The sequence below is a fragment of the Perca flavescens genome, chromosome 19 (assembly GCF_004354835.1).
Source record: "Perca flavescens isolate YP-PL-M2 chromosome 19, PFLA_1.0, whole genome shotgun sequence".
Taxonomy (NCBI): Eukaryota; Metazoa; Chordata; class Actinopteri; order Perciformes; family Percidae; genus Perca; species Perca flavescens.
In genome coordinates this window covers 16,674,301-16,693,724 of record NC_041349.1, presented here as the reverse complement: position 1 = coordinate 16,693,724, position 19,424 = coordinate 16,674,301, and the positions used below count along the sequence as shown (strand labels likewise).

Genomic DNA, 19,424 nt, shown 5'->3' with positions numbered 1-19,424 from the left:
GAAATCAATCAAATGTAATGATTGGATTGGGTGTTGATATGTACTACTAAGACTAGCAAATCATGTCATAATTCATGAGATAATCGGGTAGAAATTGTGTATTTGATATTTCACACCTCTGCATGCTCCCCTTGTCTTCTGCCAAACACTTCTCTACGCTTGCATGGCTGTTGGCTTCAATCTGCCTGATAGCTGAAGTACCATTTCTCTCTGTTGTTGTCCGTCTCTCACTGAGCTTTTATCAAAACAAACAGGGCTGCATCAAACCCTGTGTTGGTCCCCTGTATGCTGGACTAATTATGGGCACCTCTGCCACTTCTATGGCAACCTTTGTCAGATAATCCTGTGATCTTTCTTGCGTGCAGTTGTCTTGAATATGCAAAACAATGGTGCTTAGGTTGCTATGGCTTTTTGTTTTGTATTTGCATGGTATTTATTCCCCTATATGCCTGTTCACTGTAATCCTTTCAGTCCTCTTTTGGCCATAGGGAGGTAGTCCACAGATTGTCGAGCCACACAACTGAAGTATTTGACACATTTGGATATGTTGCATGAAATTCACAGGTAATGCGGGATAGAAAAACATAAATATGCTAAGGGTAGACAAAATAACATTAACACCTTACATATACATTAGAAGCCCCAACAAACGTTTCTTGAAGCTCATATTGCTCAGTTGTTGTTGACACCAACGGAAATTTAAGTAATTTTTTTGTTACTTTTTTTGTATATATTGTTGCAAAGCGACTCTTCTGTTAAGTGTTGTCCAAAAAGTCACTTCTTGAATTGCTGGTACATGAGTGTCAAACACCTAACAGGCTACCGAAACAGGAAGAGAAACAATGGGAGGCTTCAGTTTTTATGAACACCTCTGACAGTCTCAAGAAAAGATTAACATAATAAGCTGCAATTGTACTATACTGTAAGGTGTTTCTTTCATTTTGTCCACTACACATAGATTTGCAGATTTGCAGATAGATTTTCCTGTTTGCTCAAACAGAAGATTGATATGCTCATCAACTTTTTAGGCCTTTCAGTAAAGTAGCAGCATGTTAAGGCAGATAATAATTTAGACAGAGGAGACAGAAAACGTGGAGTGAGTAACTCGTAGGTCGTTCCATCTGGGCTGTTGTACAGGGGTGTCCTGTGGCCCCCCCCTCCATGTGGCCAATGGGGTGGTGCGGGGGGCGGTGTTCCAGTTCGGGGACGTGGCGGTGTACTCGTGTTTTGGCGGCTACGCCATGGAGGGCGTTGGAAGGAGCAGGTGTCTGGAGAACGGCACCTGGACGCCACCTCCCACATGCAGAGGTAGAGAAAACACCTCTGTGCTCAACAGAAGGGACTCTCCCCTTTTCCCTGGACACTTCCTGCTTCTTCTGACTGTCCCTTTTGCAACATGACGCTGTGCTGCTTCTCTGCTTTTAATTCTTCTCTGGACTGCCACTGCTCATCCCCAACAGATACAATTTTCTCTGGAGGTTATTAACGTCCCAGTGCCTGCTCTCTCTGTCTTCTAATGCCTCCTTACCAAATAAGGTTGGGAAAGGATGCGGTTCAGCTTCACCACAGAACCTCTTCCCTCTCGCCTCTTCCTGTGCACTCGGATATGAGTACTTTATAAATCCTGGTTCCAGCCCCGTTAAAGGAAGAAACCTGTGTCAGGTTGTTATGGGCTTGGCATTTCAAGGGCCGTTGTATCGCCTATTGGTGTTTTTTTCTTATTCCTGTGGATATAAATATACAATGTGACCTGACAAGATAATTATAGCGCATCAACTGTTTGGTGGTCATTTTTTCTAAGCTATGCAAAAAAAACAGTTTTGGTTTTGGTGGATGGCCTTCATGATCAAAGTGGAAGAGCTTTGTTTGAGACTTGTTTGGTCTTACAGTAGGCTCTGTTCCAGAATCCAGTGCAGGTTTAGGATATGTTGTGTAGAAGATTAGACAGTCCTCAAAGTTGGAATTCTGATCCATTATCAGCCCGAGCCAGACCATATACAGAACTATAAACTGAACACTATATAATGTTTGCGGTTAAAACATGAAGTTCACTCTCCTGTCAAATGTGGGGCAGAAATGTGGTCAGATGGGAATTGGGTTCAAAATAGAAAAACTAGAAAAGCAGTGAACATCACAGACTAATTACACAATTTACAAACATAGGTACAGATAAGAAATCTGTCCCATATATTCATGAGCTTCTTCCCTTGTTGCAAATTTCAAGAGAAACCACAGCCGATCCCAAGCTACATGAAATACAAATGACCACTTACATGTTTTACATATGAAAAGAAGGGCTGGGTTCAGGCTATCCTTTCCCTAACAGCTGCTGGGTTTGTGCATGTTCCTGTCTACATGTACACACAGAAACACGCACACACTCAGGGGGGTAATTTAATCTGCAGGTTTGTGAATGCTGCTTTTGTTCTAGTGCACGAGGTTGTTGTTGAAACATGGTTTTCCTCTTATTTCACTGGAAAGGGATCGAATACCTCTCCTCTGTACTGAAAGAAGATTGCCTTCTGTATGTGAAATATAAAAATGTGTCGTTCTACATGCAGAATATAATGTGTGTGTGTGTGTGTGTGTGTGTGTGTGTGTGTGTGTGTGTTTTGGGTAGCATTCCTCTTATCAGAATGTGACATGACTTAGTGTGTGTCCTCTCCCTCAGCGGTGTGTTGGTTGCATTGCCAGAACGGAGGTGTGTGTCAGCGGCCCAACACTTGCTCCTGCCCCGAGGGCTGGATGGGACGACTTTGTGAGGAGCGTAAGTATTGAATCAATAAAAGATTATTTAGCGAACGCTGTTGACACAATCGTAACGTGATCCTTAGTGCGTTACAATTCAGACTCAAACAAACACTCACTAACACGCGAACCAGCTTGCTAAGCAGGTTTCAGCGGACAAAGGTGCACAAAGAGAGCCAGGGATAAAGGATGAAAGGTTGTTTTCAGCTGAGACATTGACAGAGTTATTGTCATTGATTCTTTGTACCTCAACAAAACACACTCAGATAGTTAGACATTTTGTCTCTTGCTCACTCAACACACAAGTTAAAGGAACAATAATCACCAAAAATCAAAACCCAAGATTGGAAACTGCTCTCACGTGGATTGAAAAGCCGTTAAATACAACGATTAACACAATTAAGCAACTGAGGAAGAATCCTGCTTTTTGTCAAGGGTCGTCAGCAGGTCAGAGTTTGCAGATATCCTGTGAAATATCTCAACATCTACTTGATAGATTAGCACAGAATTTGCTTTAGACATTCATGGTTCCTGAAAAGGATGACGTCTACTGACTTTGGTGTTCTTCTGACTTTTCAGCTAAAGTCATCATCATAGTCAATTTAATGTGCTGTTTATGACCAACACCTGCAAAACTATTGACATTACATTCTCAGCTGTACTTTGTGTTTAGTGCTAATTAGCTCATGTTAGCATGCTAACACGCTAAACTAGACAGTGAACATGGTAAACATTAAACCTGTTCAACATAGGAATGTTAGCATTGTCATTGGGAGCATGTCAGAATGCTGATGCATTTAGCTCAAAGCACCGCTGTGCATATAAGTAAAAAAAAAATAGCCAATAGTCAACACAGTGTTAAATGTTACTTGAGCTAAATTCCAGCATGGCCTAAGATTTATGCAGATTATTATAGTGCTTAAAACCGTTAAGTCAGTGAACTAATTAACAGATAATACATAAACATTTTATTTATCTCAATTATCGAGTTAATGCTTAACATTCATTGATTCCAGCTTTTTAAATGTAAGGATTTTTCTGGTTTTCTTTGTTCAAGTTCAAGTTCAAGACCTTTATTTGTCCCCGAGGGGCAATTAATTTTTTTTTTGTTTATTATAAAAGTAAATTAAATACCAGAGTTTTTTGCTAAAGCAATTTAATGACGTCCCTAATCAATATCTTTAAAAAAAATAAATAAAGAATAGAGTTATTTCTTTTGAACTTTGCTGTACATTTGCTAAAAACTAAAATATGCTTCTTTCAAGCCTGGGGTCACAAATTGAATTTCAAAACAGAATCAAATGTTTGGGATTTCAATAAAGCGAGAGCGGACTGATGGTCTTAAATGATTTCCTGTTCACACTCCTCTCTCCTCTTTAATCGCAGCGATCTGCATCCTGCCGTGTCTGAATGAAGGCCGTTGTGTGGCACCCTACCAGTGCGAGTGTCCCACCGGGTGGACCGGCACACGCTGTCACAGTGGTGAGTTCATGTGTGAGTCAGTGGGGTGTGATGTTTAGGCTGGTACATATGTGGGTAAACCTGCTCACCTACTGTCCCCTTTAATAGGAATGGAGTGCATGCAGAGAGCAACAGATTTCCCTTTTGTGTCTCTGTCATTATCTTCCTGATACCACTGACTCAGGGGGGTTGTGTGACGCCAGTTTTTTTTCTGTTTATGTATTTGATATTTATTAATGATACATAACATTTATAAATATGTGAATTACAATTGTTAGTAAATAATAATGTAGTAACGTAATGTATGACTTTTAAATCTCTAATTTTGAAACTTTGATATTACTACCTGATATTGTTTCCTATTTTGTTTTATTAATTTAGCTTTTCTTGTGTTTTACTCTTTTCTACCTTTCAAATATTTAACTAATTGGATGTTGTTGTTTTTTATATCAATGACAGTGTTAATGGGGGTTTATGATAATGGCTTTCACCAAAGAATGAGTGAGCACTTAACCATCTGTCTGTCATGACGGTAGAGTGCAAACACACTGTGCAGTAGATGAATCAGCCCTCCTTTTAAAGGGTAGTTCCACCAGAATACTGCAGCAGCAATTTTCTCTGGCATCGACATTGTCTCGTCGCTCTCATTGCCGAGAGAATGCAGTATTAGAACAGGACTCGGCTACTTTATCATAAACCCAGACAGGCAGAATATTTCCTTCTTTCTAGAACTCATTGTTTTTGCGACTTATGAGCAAAAAGGGATGAGGATTGTGTTGTGTTTTAATGTGTGTGTGTGTGTGTGTGTGTGTGTGTGTGTGTGTGTGTGTGTGTGCCATGTCCACAGCTGTGTGTTCATCACCTTGTCTGAATGGAGGCAGATGCATCAGGCCGAACAGATGTTACTGCAGTTCAGGCTGGAGCGGACACGACTGCTCCAGGTAATAAGAGACAGACAAACGCTCCGGCGCGCACACACACACACACACACACACACACACACACACACACACACACACACACACACACACACACACACGCAGAGGTGCGGACGGAGCAAACTACTGTGCAGTTTTGTTGAAGTCCCAGTTAGTCACGGAAATGCTGACAAAGTGGTTGCAAGTGTGGTTACAGTTGTTCAAAACTTCACGTAGACAGCGTTTGCTGCGATATGATAATCAGACAGGGCTCTCAAGTTTTGAATAAAGTTCAAAGTGAGATTTTGGCGGCAGGGGTTTGGGTAGGGACGGAGTCTGATCTGATAAATTACACATAAATTCGTACAAATATATATATTTTTTATTTAATTCAGTATTCCTTTGTGTGTGTGTGTGTGTGTGTGTGTGTGTGTGTGTGTGTGTGTGTGTGTTCAATAATTAAGACTATGCATTGTCTGGATAAAATATAATGAAATAGCCTAGGCCAAAGGTTTTCACAATGGGGGCTGGGAGGTTGTACAGTAAAAATAAAAGGAAAGAAAAAACAAAAAGATATTCCAAATTATTATTCAATTCAATTTTATTTATAGTATCAAATCATAACATAGGTTATCTCGAGACACTTTACAGATAGAGTAGGTCTAGACCACACTCTATAATTTACAAAGCCCCAACAATTCCAAAAATTACAGTAATTCCCTCAAGAGCAAGCAGTGCGACAGTGGCAAGGAAAAACTCCCTCTTGGGAAGAAACCTCGGACAGACCCAGGCTCTTGGTAGGCGGTGTCTGACGGGCCGGTTGGGGGTGTGATGAACAGTGGCAATAGTAGTCACATTAATAATGGAACAGTGACTGGATGTAGCGGGAAGCTGCAGGGTTCAGCAGGAAGCAGCAGGGTTCAACAGGAAGCAGCATGACATTGCAGGGCACCGCTGAGCTCAGCAGGGAGTGCAGCAGGACCACGGCGACAGCTGGAACCAGGATCTTGGTGCCAACGTTCTCCAAGGAAATACTCTGGGGGAAAAAACATAAGGACTCCGGGGAGTAAACTCCCCAGAAGCTAGGATTAGTAACAAGCATTTCTGGGACGGGATACACACAAATAGTAATAATAATTGTAATATAAAGGGAGAGGAGAGAGCAGGTCAGTGTGTCAAAGGAAGGAATATTGGAATTATGGGTATTGTTATAAAAGTATTATGGGTAGACCTATTATAAAATGGGTATCTTTATAAAAATATAAAACTGTCAGAGTAGCCCTGCAGCCGATTCAACATGTAGCTATAATAATAATAATAATAAAAATAGGCGCTAAAGTTACCCAGTTTTTCCTCTATGTTGATTTCTTACATATATAAAGTCATAATTACACGATTCTACAGGGCGAGTACACTTGTCACTCAATCTTGGGCAAAGTCACAAACGGCGACGAAAGCAATCCGCACTCACTCAGCTGGTACGTGGCAGGGCCTTCTGAACTCTATGGGGAACTCACTTGATTCCTCTAGCTGTTCCACTGTTTAACAAATAGCGGCGCAACTTGGTGGGCGTTATCCTGGTAATTTCTCTGCTTGAGAAATACAAGGTGTAGCATGTGAACGGGTTGAAATGTGTGAGACTTGAGAGGTATGCCGAGGCGAAAGCGGTTGCGGTGCTGTTGATGTACACTTCCTGACAAGCAGGAACAACTGTGGTTTATCTGCCCCAGAGACTGACTGACAGGTTGAGGCTGTAAGGCAAGGCAGCTTGATTTCTACAGAACCTTTCAGCAACAAGGCAATTAAAAAAAAAAGAATAATAAACAAATACAAGAATAAAAGAATAAAGAATACAAGTTACAGTGAGTAAGAAATTAATAATTATTCAACTCAAGGTTGTAGGGACGGGTTTGGGAGGAGAGGGAGGGGTTTTATTTTTTATTTTAGTTTAGTAGCCTAAACAATGCATTTTTAATTTTAAGTTGAATTTGTTGTAATTGGAGACTAGAGCTGGTATATTTTTTAAATATTTGTACGGCCTGTCTGGTCCCATCGGGCTCACGTTGGGTATCCATCCTCTAATGTGTATGTACAATATATATTGTGTATTGTGTAAAAATCTGACTTATTTTGCCTTACTGTGACGTTGTGACTGCATATCATACAAACTAATGTCTTTGCTGAAAGTAAAGTAAGTAACTTCATGTGCAAATGAAATGGCCAGTTGAAGGATAGTTGCTGAGACTTGATAATAAGGCTAACTTGAAAACATATATTTGGAACACACACATTTATTGGAAAATCTAAATCCTACTGGCTCCATTTAAATATTTATTGGACATTTAGCATTGTTTTTTTTGCATACATGTATTTATTGAAATTTGTGTACATTTTACAGACAAAAACAGTACAACAAGGCACATAACACAAAACAGAAAACCTAGACCAAGAATCAAATGTAGTAGCTCTAGTACCCACAGTCATAAATCTGTACATCTATAGGAAAACATACCGCCGTTGTTTATCTCAACACCGTATAGTACAGATTCAAGTTCAAGTTAAATTTTATTTATATAGCATGTTTAAAAACAACCTCAGTTGACCAAAGTGCTTAACATGCTCCAAAAGCAACGAAACAATAAACACAAACAAGGCACAATGTACAATACAAAATAACTGACAGTAGAAAAAGAATAAGGTCAATAATGTCAAGATATCAAAGCTCAACTTGAATTGAAAGCCAATGAATAATAGTGGGTCTTAAGCATGGACTTGAACGTTTCAATGGTCCGAGCTGTTCTTACATGACTAGCTAAACTATTCCAGAGGTTTGGAGCAGCCACTGAAAAGGCTCGGTCAACTTTGGTTCTTAACCTGGATCTGGGCACATCGAGGAGCATCTGATTGGACGACCTCAGTGCTCTGACAGGCGTGTGGACATGTAAGAGCTCTGATAAGTAAGAAGGCGAGAACCCATTTAAGATCTTAAAAACAATTAATACAATTTTAAATTCAATCCTGAAACAAACAGGAAGCCAGTGGAGCGTGGCCAAAACCGGTATAATATGGTCACGCTTTTTAGTCCCGGTTAAAAGTCGAGCTGCTGCGTTCTGGACTAACTGTAACCGACGAAGGGATGACTGATCCAATCCAACATACAGTGAGTTACAGTAGTCTAAACGGGACATAATAAATGCATGCATGACTCTTTCAAAGTCTTTACGTAGCAGGTAAGGCTTGACCTTAGCCAAAAGTCTCAGCTGGAAGAAGCTAGTTTTAACAACAGAACTAATCTGTTTGTCAAATTTAAAAGCACTGTCAAAAATCACTCCCAGATTTCTGGTAAAAGGACGAATTTGGGAACCTAAAGTACCGAGAGTATCTACACAGGCACTGAAATGTTCAGCACGTCCAAACACAACAACTTCGGTCTTATTATCATTAAGACCAACCATATTTTGAGATCACTCAAGCAGTTTAACAACGGCTGGATAGTTTCCTTCTCATTGTTTCTTACAGGCAAATAGATTTGTACATCATCTGCAAAACAATGGAAAGAAATGTTGTGTTTTTTTTTTTAAATTGACCCTAAGGGCAGCATGTACAAAGAAAATAGCATGGGTCCCAAAATGGAACCTTGGGGGACCCCACAAGAAAGAGGGGCAGCAGATGAAGAGCAGTTACCAATGTGGACAGCAAAACTCCTATCTGTCAAGTAGGATTCAAACCATTTTAAGGCAATGCCCGTAATGCCAACACTTTGAGTCGGGATAAAAGGATAGAGTGGTTGACAGTGTCAAAGGCAGCAGTCAAATCTAAGAGCACTAAAACAGCAGAGTTTCCTGAGTCGACCGCTAAGAGAAGGTGGTTGTAGACTCTTAGGAGGGCAGTTTCAGTACTGTGACGTGGCTTAAAACCAGACTGGAACTTTTCATGAATACTAAAATCATCTAATCATCAAATGATTGAAGTTGATTAAAAACAACCTTCTCCAAGACTTTAGATAAAAAGGGTAGTTTAGAAATAGGTCTAAAATTAGACAAAACTAACGGATCCAAATGTTTCTTTTTTAAAAGTGGTTGCACAACAGCATGTTTAAAAACATCTTTAAGTAAGCGTGCAGGGATACTATCCAGCAGGCAATTAACCGGACGAAGCTGCTTGACTATGTCAGAGAGAAGGTGGAGTGAAACTGGCTCAAACTGCTGGAAGACAGCCGGGCATAAAGAGTTAACAGAGGGGTCACTGGTAAAAGCAGGGGATGAAAAGCTCAGGCCAGCAATTTTATCTATGAAGTGTTTCAGGAAGTTTTCACACAACAATGTGGATGGCACAGCACAGTCAGTTTCACAAGGGTTAATAAGAGAGTTAAACACTTTCAAAAGAACCTGAGGCCTCTGGGTGTTACTAGCAACCAGGTGAGATAAAAAATAAGTTTTAGCAGATTTAACTACTCCCTGGTATTTATGTAATAAGTCTTTTAAAATTTGAAATGACACTTGAAGTTTGTCCTTCTTCCACTTTCTCTCAGCTGTTCTGCAGGCCCGTCTGAGAGAGCGGGTGTTGTCATTCAGCCAAGGTTCTTTAAGAGTTTTTGTGCGTTTCTCCCTCAGTGGGGCAACAGAGTCCAGTATCTCTGTACAAGTAGAGTCAAAGATGTTGGCGAGTTCCTCCACATTAAGAAAATCACCAAGATTGTAAAGCACTGAGGGCTAGATTTACTAACACTAGCGCACTTTGCGCTGCGTCTGTTTATGCGAGTTCGGTAATAGCGCACGCTATGCTTCCACATTTTGCGTAGTATTTATCAACCCTGACACCCATCAGGCAATCAGCGTCTTTCTCCGCCCACTATACCGTAAATTGCGCTGTAGCGAAGCGGTACTTGTGCTATGATATGGCTGAGTGCAGACTGCGATATTCCCACTGCTGATGCTATGACTGTTTGAAATGATCCTGCTGCCAATATTTGTATAGTAGCGAGGAGTTTAACAACTGCTGGAATGGAATGTGAACGCTGAGTGGGTGATTCAATGTCATCTTTGATTTCTTCCAGTAACTCTAATATTGCACGGCTCCTTGATCTGTAACGCTAAATGATGTTGTGTTCACTGACAAAGTGTGATTCTTGTGTTAAAAATATTTTCAGCCTCGCCTATGTCTTCGTCTTGCTCAAATTACTGTTGCCATTTCACCAGCGGCATAAAGGTCTACGAGGAAACTCGATTGCGGCTGGTTTAGACCTGCTTTTAAGAGGCGGAGAATTTCCCCCGCAGAATAGAGACGCGCTCTTACTGACAGTCTTTGTAAATACCACGGAATATATAATTAGGCGCACTTTGCGCTTATCCTCCCACCTTTTTGGGTGGAACTCCCACTTTCCCCACGACCCTCCCACGAACGCATATTGAAAGCGCAACTTGTCTCTTCTCGCTCATGTGGCAGACAATCTGGTTTTACCCAAGTGCGCCCTGTTTGTAAATAGCCCGCATCGGTTACGTCCGTCTTTGCGACCAAATAGCGCCTGGAAACAGGCACAAACGGCTTGATAAATCTAGCCCTGAGTTTTTAAAAGCAGCAGAAAACTGTGAGGCAGTTTGAGGGTTAATTGCACGGACACAACGTGCGGGGGAAACAGACAAAGTGTCCGAGCAGTGGACAACCATAGTAAATAAAACAGGCAGATGATCTGAAATGCATGTGTCGCATATTTCACTAATGGCAACATCTAAGCCATATGACAGCACAAGCTGGCACACTACAGACATTACGAGAATGTTATCTTGTTTAGACAAAAAACAAAAAGCAGCTAGTTATCACTCCAACCATCCACATCCATATCGTTATTCTCAAGGAAATTGAAGAAAACGCTCCAAATTTTCCAAAACTTATCAAGCCTATTTTTTGTTGTGTAACTTATCTTTTCTAAAGCTAAGTAAAAAGTCATTCCCCTCAACCGTTGTGATGTGCCACAAGGTGTGTCAGATTTCCATGAGCAAGCAATGCATCGTTTGGCTTCTAAAAAAAAACAATATTCAGTAGAGACCTAACTTTGTTAGAGGTTGTAAAGCTGTCTGGGTAGAGATGTAATAAGCATAATTTAGGGCTAAGGGGCATCTCCTCGCCAGTGATCTGGCGTGCCAGGTCCAACACCGTCCTCCAGAATGAGAGTATCTGTGGACACTCCCACATACAATGAAATAAAGTTCCTTTTTGGTCATTACATTTGACGCAGGTATCTGGTATGTTAGAATTAAAGCGAGGCAACTTAGCTGGGGTCACGTATAATCTACTTATTTAGCATTTTTTGTTGTAGGTTCACTCTGCTCTTCTATTTTGTACACTGTCCAAACTGCCGGTTGAATGGAAACTAAACAAATAAGCTTTACGAGAAGTCCATAGTTTCATTATGAGTCATCCACTAGGAGCATCTTTATCAGCGGTTTTTGGATGAATCTATGAGCTGGAAAAGCTTTCTCAGCAATATTAGTTATTAGATGAGCCTTGCGTATTTGACACAGGATCTGCCCCTAGTATTTTTTATTGGTCTATCACTGGTTTCCGCCTATACGTTTTATCTGATTAACCATACATCCAGTACCACTGTACCACAGCAGCTGCTGTTTTTCTGTAGAGACGGTTGCAGGAGGAAGCTGGCACCTGTTTCAACAGGCATCTTAATTACTTATGTGGAAACTTTTGCCACGTAAAACACTGTTACAGTTCATACCCTTTGTGAAATTAGGTTTAACTGGAAATAAGCTTTTATCCTGGTTTTGAGAAACTTGAATTCTGCACCATCTTGAGTACTCCTAAAGAAGCCAAGATACTGCAGTTTGTACAATACAAACTTGACCTGTCATGTGCAGGTGTGTCCTCAACTCAAGTTCCATAGAGTTCACTTAGTGTAATACAAGATATGATGATAATGTGTAATGAAGCTATACATTACATGCTAAAACGGAGGTGAAACGTTGACCCCTAAATGCAAAGGATAAGCATTACTGTCAATCTTGTCTTCCGTTACTGGTGATCAAAGGGAGATGCCAAATCCTGCAGTTTATAAATTAAGGAGCGTTCAGGCTGCTCAGTAGCCGGCTGGATGTCAAAGACACACCTGCACACATACAATCAGAAACCTGGATAATGGCTGAGTCATGTATACAGGGAAATGATATACCAGGGGCCTGTTTCACAAAAGCAGAATATATAAATCCAGGATAACTGATAAAGCGAGGCTTGACCTAGTCTAATCTGTGCATCCTGGCTTGGTGCGTTTCACGAAGGCCAAGCCAGGCTGAGGAGGAGCGACTAGGTCGAGCCAGGCTGAACTAATTCAGATAGATGCGCGTCCACGGATTTCCTCAAAAGACCGCGAGGTCGAGCACAGATTTACTGATGCCAAAATGGAGAATACGCATTGTACATAGGCTACTTTATACAAAGTGAGCAGCAGCTTCTTGTGGAAGTATGATGACGTGAAACACATTATTTGAATAAAAAGAAAATAACACGGCCGCTGTACTGAAACAGCGAGAGAAAGTGTAGCAGACGATCACGGACCGACTGAATGCGTAAGCAGCCTAAATATATACATTAACTGACCACTGCTCTGAATGGAAACCGTCATAATCCTACCATTCAATGATTAGGCTACTAATCATTTGCACAAATTAACAATTGTACTTTTTGCCTTAAAAGTAAGCAGAAGATAATGTTACTCAGGAAATTTACCATGAAGATCCATTTTCTATAACGCTAGAATATGAAGCGTAAATATCTCTTTCACTCTGTTCCTCCCTCTCTCTCATTGGCTAAAATATTAATTTCCTAAGTCATATTAACTTCCACTACTCGCTTTTAATGCAAAGTGTACAGGTGTTCGTTTTTGCAAATGACAAGTGACACTTGAATGGTTTCATTTAAGAGCAGTAGTTCATAAATGTATATTTTTAGACTATCATTTAGTCTGTCCGCTATTATCTGTCACGCTTTTTCTCACGTTTTTTTATTTTTTCTAGAGGACGAGTTTCCTTCTCTACATATTATATGCCTTGCTCCCTGGTATATATGGACATAGAAAATAAAAACACTGAAGAAATTGCACTGTAAAATCTAGAAACTATAAAGATAATAAAGTGATAAATTCCATGCACACTATAAACATGAATGGAGCAGAGTATATTCATCAGTTATTTCCCCCCAGGCAAAATATAAGGTCAAAAACCATTGAGGTGTCCTCTCCCTGTTGTTACATGAATGTACAGTAGCCTACATCACTAGATAGTTACTGGTCCAGTGAACTAAGTCTATAATTTGGGAGGATTGTACAGTTAGGATATGTTCTTAAAATTGTACAATCCTCCCAAATTATAGTCCCAGTTTACTGGACAACACAAATTGTGTGCTAAGAATGCCAAATACAATGCACATGGAAGCAGAACAAACATGATCCTTATTGTTAAAGAATAAAAAAATAAATTATAAACTAAAATAATTTAAGGTGCATTGGGGAACTATAGAAATGTACAGCATTGTATGTATTGCCCTTAGTAACAGACTTCATTTAAAACTCATTTTAAATTTGATCAGCCTTTTCTAATTATCTCAACAACTGCTATAATATATTCATCAAACTTCTTACAAAAATATGAACAGCAGTCTTCATACAGCAATATAACAGTAACAATGACAAATTTATAATTATAAAAAAAAATAATGGTCACAACTTTAAATAATAACAGTACTTAAATGAACAGCAATATGCACCTGTTGTATTTTAATCCAGGCTGATAAGAAAAGGGTAAAACCACTGCTGAGTGAACAGAAAAGGCTCCAGGATTAAATAAATCCTGGCTGTTAGCCTGGTCAGGACCAGGCTAGCTGCACAGAATAAATCTCCATGGTGATTTATGTGCCTCTGTTTTCGTGAAACCGAGTCAAGGCTAAATTCATCCAGGATAACCAGGAAATCCCGGCTTAATCCCTTATCTTGGTTTTGTGAAACAGGCCCCAGGTCTCCCTATGTTCCATGGGAACTTCCTATCACGAACATGACCAAATCTAGGGCAAGACCAACTTGGATACTAGTGTGCACGTTACACGGTCTCTGTAGGTTGTCAAAAGGCGTTCTGGGAAATCTTAACTTGAATCAACACTGACAGTGCCATCAGTTATGAGCAGGGCCACAAGGAATCTGCGGATGCAGAATTCTGCAGATTTAAAAAATAAAAATAGAATGTAAACACATCTCCAGCCCAAGCAGATAAACAGTCTGCTGAATCTGGAAACTGTAAACAAAAACAAATCCACAGATTCGGTTTGTTTCTGGTTATGTCATCTTAACTTGTAAAACAAGCATAATTCTGAGAATGGAAATGTGATATAGAGGTGATGGGTAGCAACATTTACTTTTAAGTGTAATAAAATGAGGAAAAGACTTCTGAATCTGTAGCACAAATGACCCTTCAGTAATAGTCTATTTAGTTCTTCATGAGCTCTTACGCTCAGCCTCAATGTACAGTTAGTTTTTTTTTCTCTTTCAGTGTATTTAGTCAACTTTTTTCACAGACTAAGCCTTAATTTTATACATGTCGACTGACTACGGTTTCTCCCTCTTTGCAGGAAAAGGAAATCGGCATACTATCACTTCTAAAAAGCTTCCACTCTGCTCCATGTGAATCGTCTTATGAAGGGAATTCTTGTTTATTTAACTGTTACACTTGTAAACCATTCATTCTCATCTCTCTGCAAAGGCAAAGCAAGAACCATTTTGTAAAATAAAGCTGTATTTTTTCATATAGAGACTAAACAGTATTAAACATATGCTGCTATATACTTGTATGATGTGTAAAAACTATTGATGTGATTGTCCAGTGTATGTGTGTAAACTATTCTCACATTTTTATTAAAGCATAAATGCCATTAAATGCCCTTTTAAAATGAGATTTGTTCTTACAGCAAGGGGTTGTGTATCAAAGTTTAAGTTTTTCAAACGGGAATTAGACACGTACAAAGTTCCTGTAATTCACCTTTTATTAAATCCACCTCGAACACGACAAAGAAAGTCAGGAGCAAAGCCAGTCTCATATAAAAACAGAATTAAAAGTGTTCCTCCGGTTTCATCAGGTTTTAATCAAATTTCAGATAAGACAGTAAATACATACACCAAATTGACAGGACTAGAATGTGTCACCAATTGTCGTCTGTGTGGAATAGAAGACATGATGGGTATTGTACATGACGTCAAACTGGAATTTCTCAGGCATGTACAAAGGACAACAGGGACTACTGTGGTTTATTCAACGAGGGTGTGTGTGTGTGTGGATTGGTCGGTGGGACTTTATGTTCTCAAAGCTTGCAGTTTCTGAACCAGTGTATCTTTATTAGCACCGGAGAACTCGTCCACCTGAAAGACAGTACAGACAGGAGGGTTAGAGACAGCTTTAAGTTTAAAAGAAATATCACAAGGATACCGTATTCAAATAAAATAGGATTAATTTCAATTGAAAATGTATTCAGATTAAGGAATTCTAATTCAATAGGTCAATGTTTGTACACCAGCTCTGTACCATTCGTGAATTCCGTTTGTACGCAAAGATTTTTTTTGAGAAAATAATCAGTGCAACAAATTCTCTTAAGTCTCGTACGACAAGCCATTTAACAATCTGTCCGTCTGACTGGTTCTTGCGTTCGGCTTATTTTCAGCTTCAGCAGTTCATCAGCTTAGCTTAGCTGATGAACCGACAAAGTTAGCAACTAGCTTGTGAATAAAGTGGAGCATTTAGTAGCTAAAGAGACATTTCTTTCAGGAGCTGATCGAGACCAATTCAGAGCAAAAAAAAAAAAAAAAAAAAAAGGAGAGTCAATATTTCAGTGCAATTCACCAGGTGTCCAGAAACATGACTGAGTGAATATGTTGCTCTTCTCGGCTGGATGTGTAAATTGGACACACACACGCGGACGGACACACACTCTTACCTTTTGTCCATTTTTGAAGAACATGAATGTAGGCATGCAGCTAATCTTGCAATCTGCACTCACATCCTATAAAAGAGCAAAAGGAACAACTGTTAGATAGCTGGAGCTGCGCCCTGATGGAGGACTGTTTTGAGCTAACATGCAAGGCTATAGATGATGTGAATGGGCCAAACCGACCAGGAGCTATTAGGTCAAGACGTATTGTCTTCTTTAAGGAGAATGAACATATTGTGAATACAGGGATTTAAAAAAAAATATAGAACATACTCAAGCCAGAAATAGTTTAGTCTCAACTTGTGAAATGCTGCTAGACTGCACTTTTTTAGATAGACTGCAAACAGGAAACCACTGAGTCATTAGATGAACAGGACACCTGAGCCTCTCCCTCCACCTTCACTGCCTGCCTTTTGTGTTTCACAAAGTATCAGCCTCAAGTATTGCTCTTCTGTTTTCTGTACCAACCTACAGCACAAGTTGAATTTGTTTAACATAACATTAATGATTTGACTTAAGGTCTGTAACACAATACAACACATCTAATATCTAAAAAAAAAAAATACGAGTTGTATCCTTTAAGTTACTTGCTGTTGTGTGTTGGTGATCTCTGTACTAGCAGCAGTTGTAGTAAAACTATTGGTGCTTCAGGATTACAACTTAACAGAAATAAAAAACACTTACCTCAGCCTCATCCACGTCCACCTTCAAGAAAATCACATTCTTGTTCTCTCCTTTTTCTGACTCTTTCTGCAAGAGAAGAACAAGAAGAAAAACTTTAGGAGAGTCAATCAGTGATCATAGGATTGTGAGAAAAGGATATAGTAATGCATTTGTTCCAGATTTAAAATTATTTCTTTTAAAAAGTCTAGGGAGGAGTATGGTCTACAAATCTGAAATCTTAGGTCTATTATTTTTTTTTTTTTTTTAAGTTAAGTTATGCACAGCCATCACATTTTCCAGTTAAGCAGCACTCCTTAGCCTAGCCCCGCCCACAACATTTGAGCTTGGGAAGTTCGTATTCATATTCAGACTAGAATCTGAGTAGGATGACTCAAGCTAGCATTTCCTACTTAAGGTTGGAACAGCTTAGGAAACGGTTGTCTGAGCAACAAGAGATGCTGCCCTTAAGCACCACCTGTCCCTCAGGAAAGGGCTCCCTTGAACAACTCAAACTAGAAACATTGATTCACAAAAGGCTGCATCTACTGTGTGTCTAAATATCTTAAGTCATTGCCACAGATTTATGAAAGTGACCAACACTGTATCAAAAACATTTTGTTGGTGAAATCATTTTCTCTCCCTTAACAGAAATTTAGAGTATGAAAAAACAAAAGAACTCAATAATAAGATCTTCCTTTGGTTTTCCTTTTTCTAACCATTAAAACAAATAAATAATTCAACTATAGTTAATCATTCACTTACTTGAAATTCTGGGCCAATCTGTTTACAAGGGCCACACCAGGTGGCTGTGAAGTCCACCACTACCAGCTTGTCTCCAGCTTCCGCCAGGATGGCTTTAAACTCGGCCTACAGAAAATGAAAACAGTTAACGTTTGGAACTTGTTTTGATCGAGCAGTGATGGATTAACTCACATGGACTCACTTTATTCACTCTTTATAGCTAGCAGTCAGCTACATTTACAGGGCAGTGCAGGACCCGGACAAAATGGCTATTTCCCTTATAAAACCACGAGATCAGATCATTACAACGACTATGCTTAGAAGTTATTATACTTTTGTTTACCTACACAAATATGTATACAGTTACCTAAACCAAACCTTATCCCCAACCCTAACCACAGATGGTGGCGCTACGCAACACCGGCAATAACGTTTGGGTATTAACGTTGTTAACACTTATGTTTGTAATTAAGTGTTTGTCTTTCGATGTACTTTTTAGCCTAAATCACTGATTTGTACGTGTTTTATTTTATTACCCTGTGGCTAATGCGCTATGTACAGCACGAGCGGTTTTTAAATGTGCTATAGAAATAAACTTTACTTACTTATTATAATAAGCGTTGCAATGTAATAATAAAAGTAGCCTAACGTTACATTACAGTCCCCACCCGAGCGTCCAGAAAACGCCCAGCTACAAGTTACTAACGTACGGCTCCACCCGCTACTGTTGGCTAACATTACAGCCTCATTCATAACGTCACGTAGAGATTATGCAGCATAGTTCCCATAAGTAGCGTTCAAAGTATCCGGTCCAACAAGCTTGTCCACCTCAACCGACTTGTCTCTTAAGTGTCAGGGTTTTCCCCCATAGTCATAAGACTGTATGAATGTATTATACATGGGGGGTCTGTGGGTCCTCCCCATGGATGTATTAAGATATCGGTTCTCCCCCAGGAAATTTTGAGCGTCAAACACTTCATAAAGTGTACGTTAGCCCACAGCCGCTTTTCTGCAACCGATCTAGCTAAAGTTACGTGGAGATGCCGGCTAACGCAGTTTAACAGCCCAGAGAGCTGGACAGCTTGCTTGACTCTGGACGGTAAAACTGATATATTAACGGCTGTTGATGTGAGAGGAGGGGGTTAACTGGTGGAAGTCAAAGACGTGTTGCCGCTGTTGATTTTTTTTCCTTTGGCGCTGACTAAAACCTCTTTGGGGCGCCAAACATTCCTCGATGCAGGAAAAACCCTACAAGATGGCAAAGTCCACATGGCGGCGGCACGCTATCAACCCAACGTAATTCACGCTGAATCACCCAGTCAACGAAATCGGTGCTTTACTCTTAATATTAGCTAAGTCATCAGAGAGGTTTATTTATCCAGCTCCCCGTCAACTATCACAATCCTAGAAAATAAAATTAGAGAATGGGTGAAGGGAGGGGGTCCGGTCGGTGGAGGCTAAACCCATCTACTAACGTGTTACAATGGCGACATCCAACAACGGTAAACGACCAAAGCTGGGGGAAAAACAAGACACAACTTACCAAGTTTTGCACTTCTCGAATCATGATAGCTGTTGAGTGAACGTCCCGAAGTGAACAAGAAGCGGCTAAGTTAGTGAATCCTTTTTTTTCAGATGACACTCCGCGTTTTTATCGCAGCTGCGTCAAACTACTCAACCGCAGGCCACACCTCAGCGGAAGTCAATGTGCTTTCAAAATTAAAGTTGCTTTCATTGTGACACGGCGTTGAAGCGATGGGTTTGTGTTGTGGCTGTGAAATGTGCTTTAACTGCATATTTATGTCGTACACATTTGACAATTCATATATTATTTGTTTTGATTCTATATGATGCATTGCAAAGTTTTCTCTAATAACGGTGTTTATTTTGAAGGTTGTCAGCGACGTCATATTTTCACTG

General features: G+C 39.9%; 2 protein-coding genes across 6 annotated transcripts in view; one reads left to right on the top strand and one right to left on the bottom strand.

Moving 5' to 3' along the window:
* svep1 (sushi, von Willebrand factor type A, EGF and pentraxin domain containing 1) overlaps positions 1-15,045 on the top strand; it is a 112,972-nt gene extending 97,927 nt beyond the window's left edge. For 2 of the 5 annotated variants that reach the window (XM_028606202.1, XM_028606200.1), the window contains 5 exons: positions 1,138-1,308; positions 2,672-2,767; positions 4,135-4,230; positions 5,057-5,150; positions 14,751-15,045. In XM_028606202.1, coding sequence (XP_028462003.1) covers positions 1,138-1,308; positions 2,672-2,767; positions 4,135-4,230; positions 5,057-5,150; positions 14,751-14,781 — 488 coding nt within the window. In that variant the 3' untranslated portion in view covers positions 14,782-15,045. Of the gene's footprint in view, positions 1-471; positions 565-1,137; positions 1,309-2,671; positions 2,768-4,134; positions 4,231-5,056; positions 5,151-14,750 lie in introns of those variants that run through there. The other 3 variants (XM_028606201.1, XR_003695000.1, XR_003694999.1) reach the window with 3 other exon arrangements.
* A 102-nt stretch (positions 15,046-15,147) lies between these two features.
* On the bottom strand, positions 15,148-19,194 carry txnb (thioredoxin b). Its single transcript, XM_028564920.1, has 5 exons — positions 19,048-19,194; positions 17,526-17,630; positions 16,785-16,850; positions 16,107-16,172; positions 15,148-15,534 (listed from the first exon to the last, which is right to left on the bottom strand). The coding sequence occupies exons 1-5, from the start codon at positions 19,069-19,071 to the stop codon at positions 15,469-15,471; spliced, it is 327 nt and encodes a 108-aa protein (XP_028420721.1). The 5' UTR covers positions 19,072-19,194; the 3' UTR covers positions 15,148-15,468.
* Positions 19,195-19,424: the final 230 nt, after the last annotated feature.

Excerpts from the sequence above, each read along its gene's own strand:
- txnb (XM_028564920.1), bottom strand. The coding sequence starts at position 19,071 with ATGATTCGAGAAGTGCAAAACTTG. Across the intron at positions 16,851-17,525 it reads AGATTGGCCCAGAATTTCAA|AAAGAGTCAGAAAAAGGAGA; the intron begins GTAAGTGAATGA and ends CTTCTCTTGCAG. Across the intron at positions 16,173-16,784 it reads TGGACGTGGATGAGGCTGAG|GATGTGAGTGCAGATTGCAA; the intron begins GTAAGTGTTTTT and ends GCTCTTTTATAG.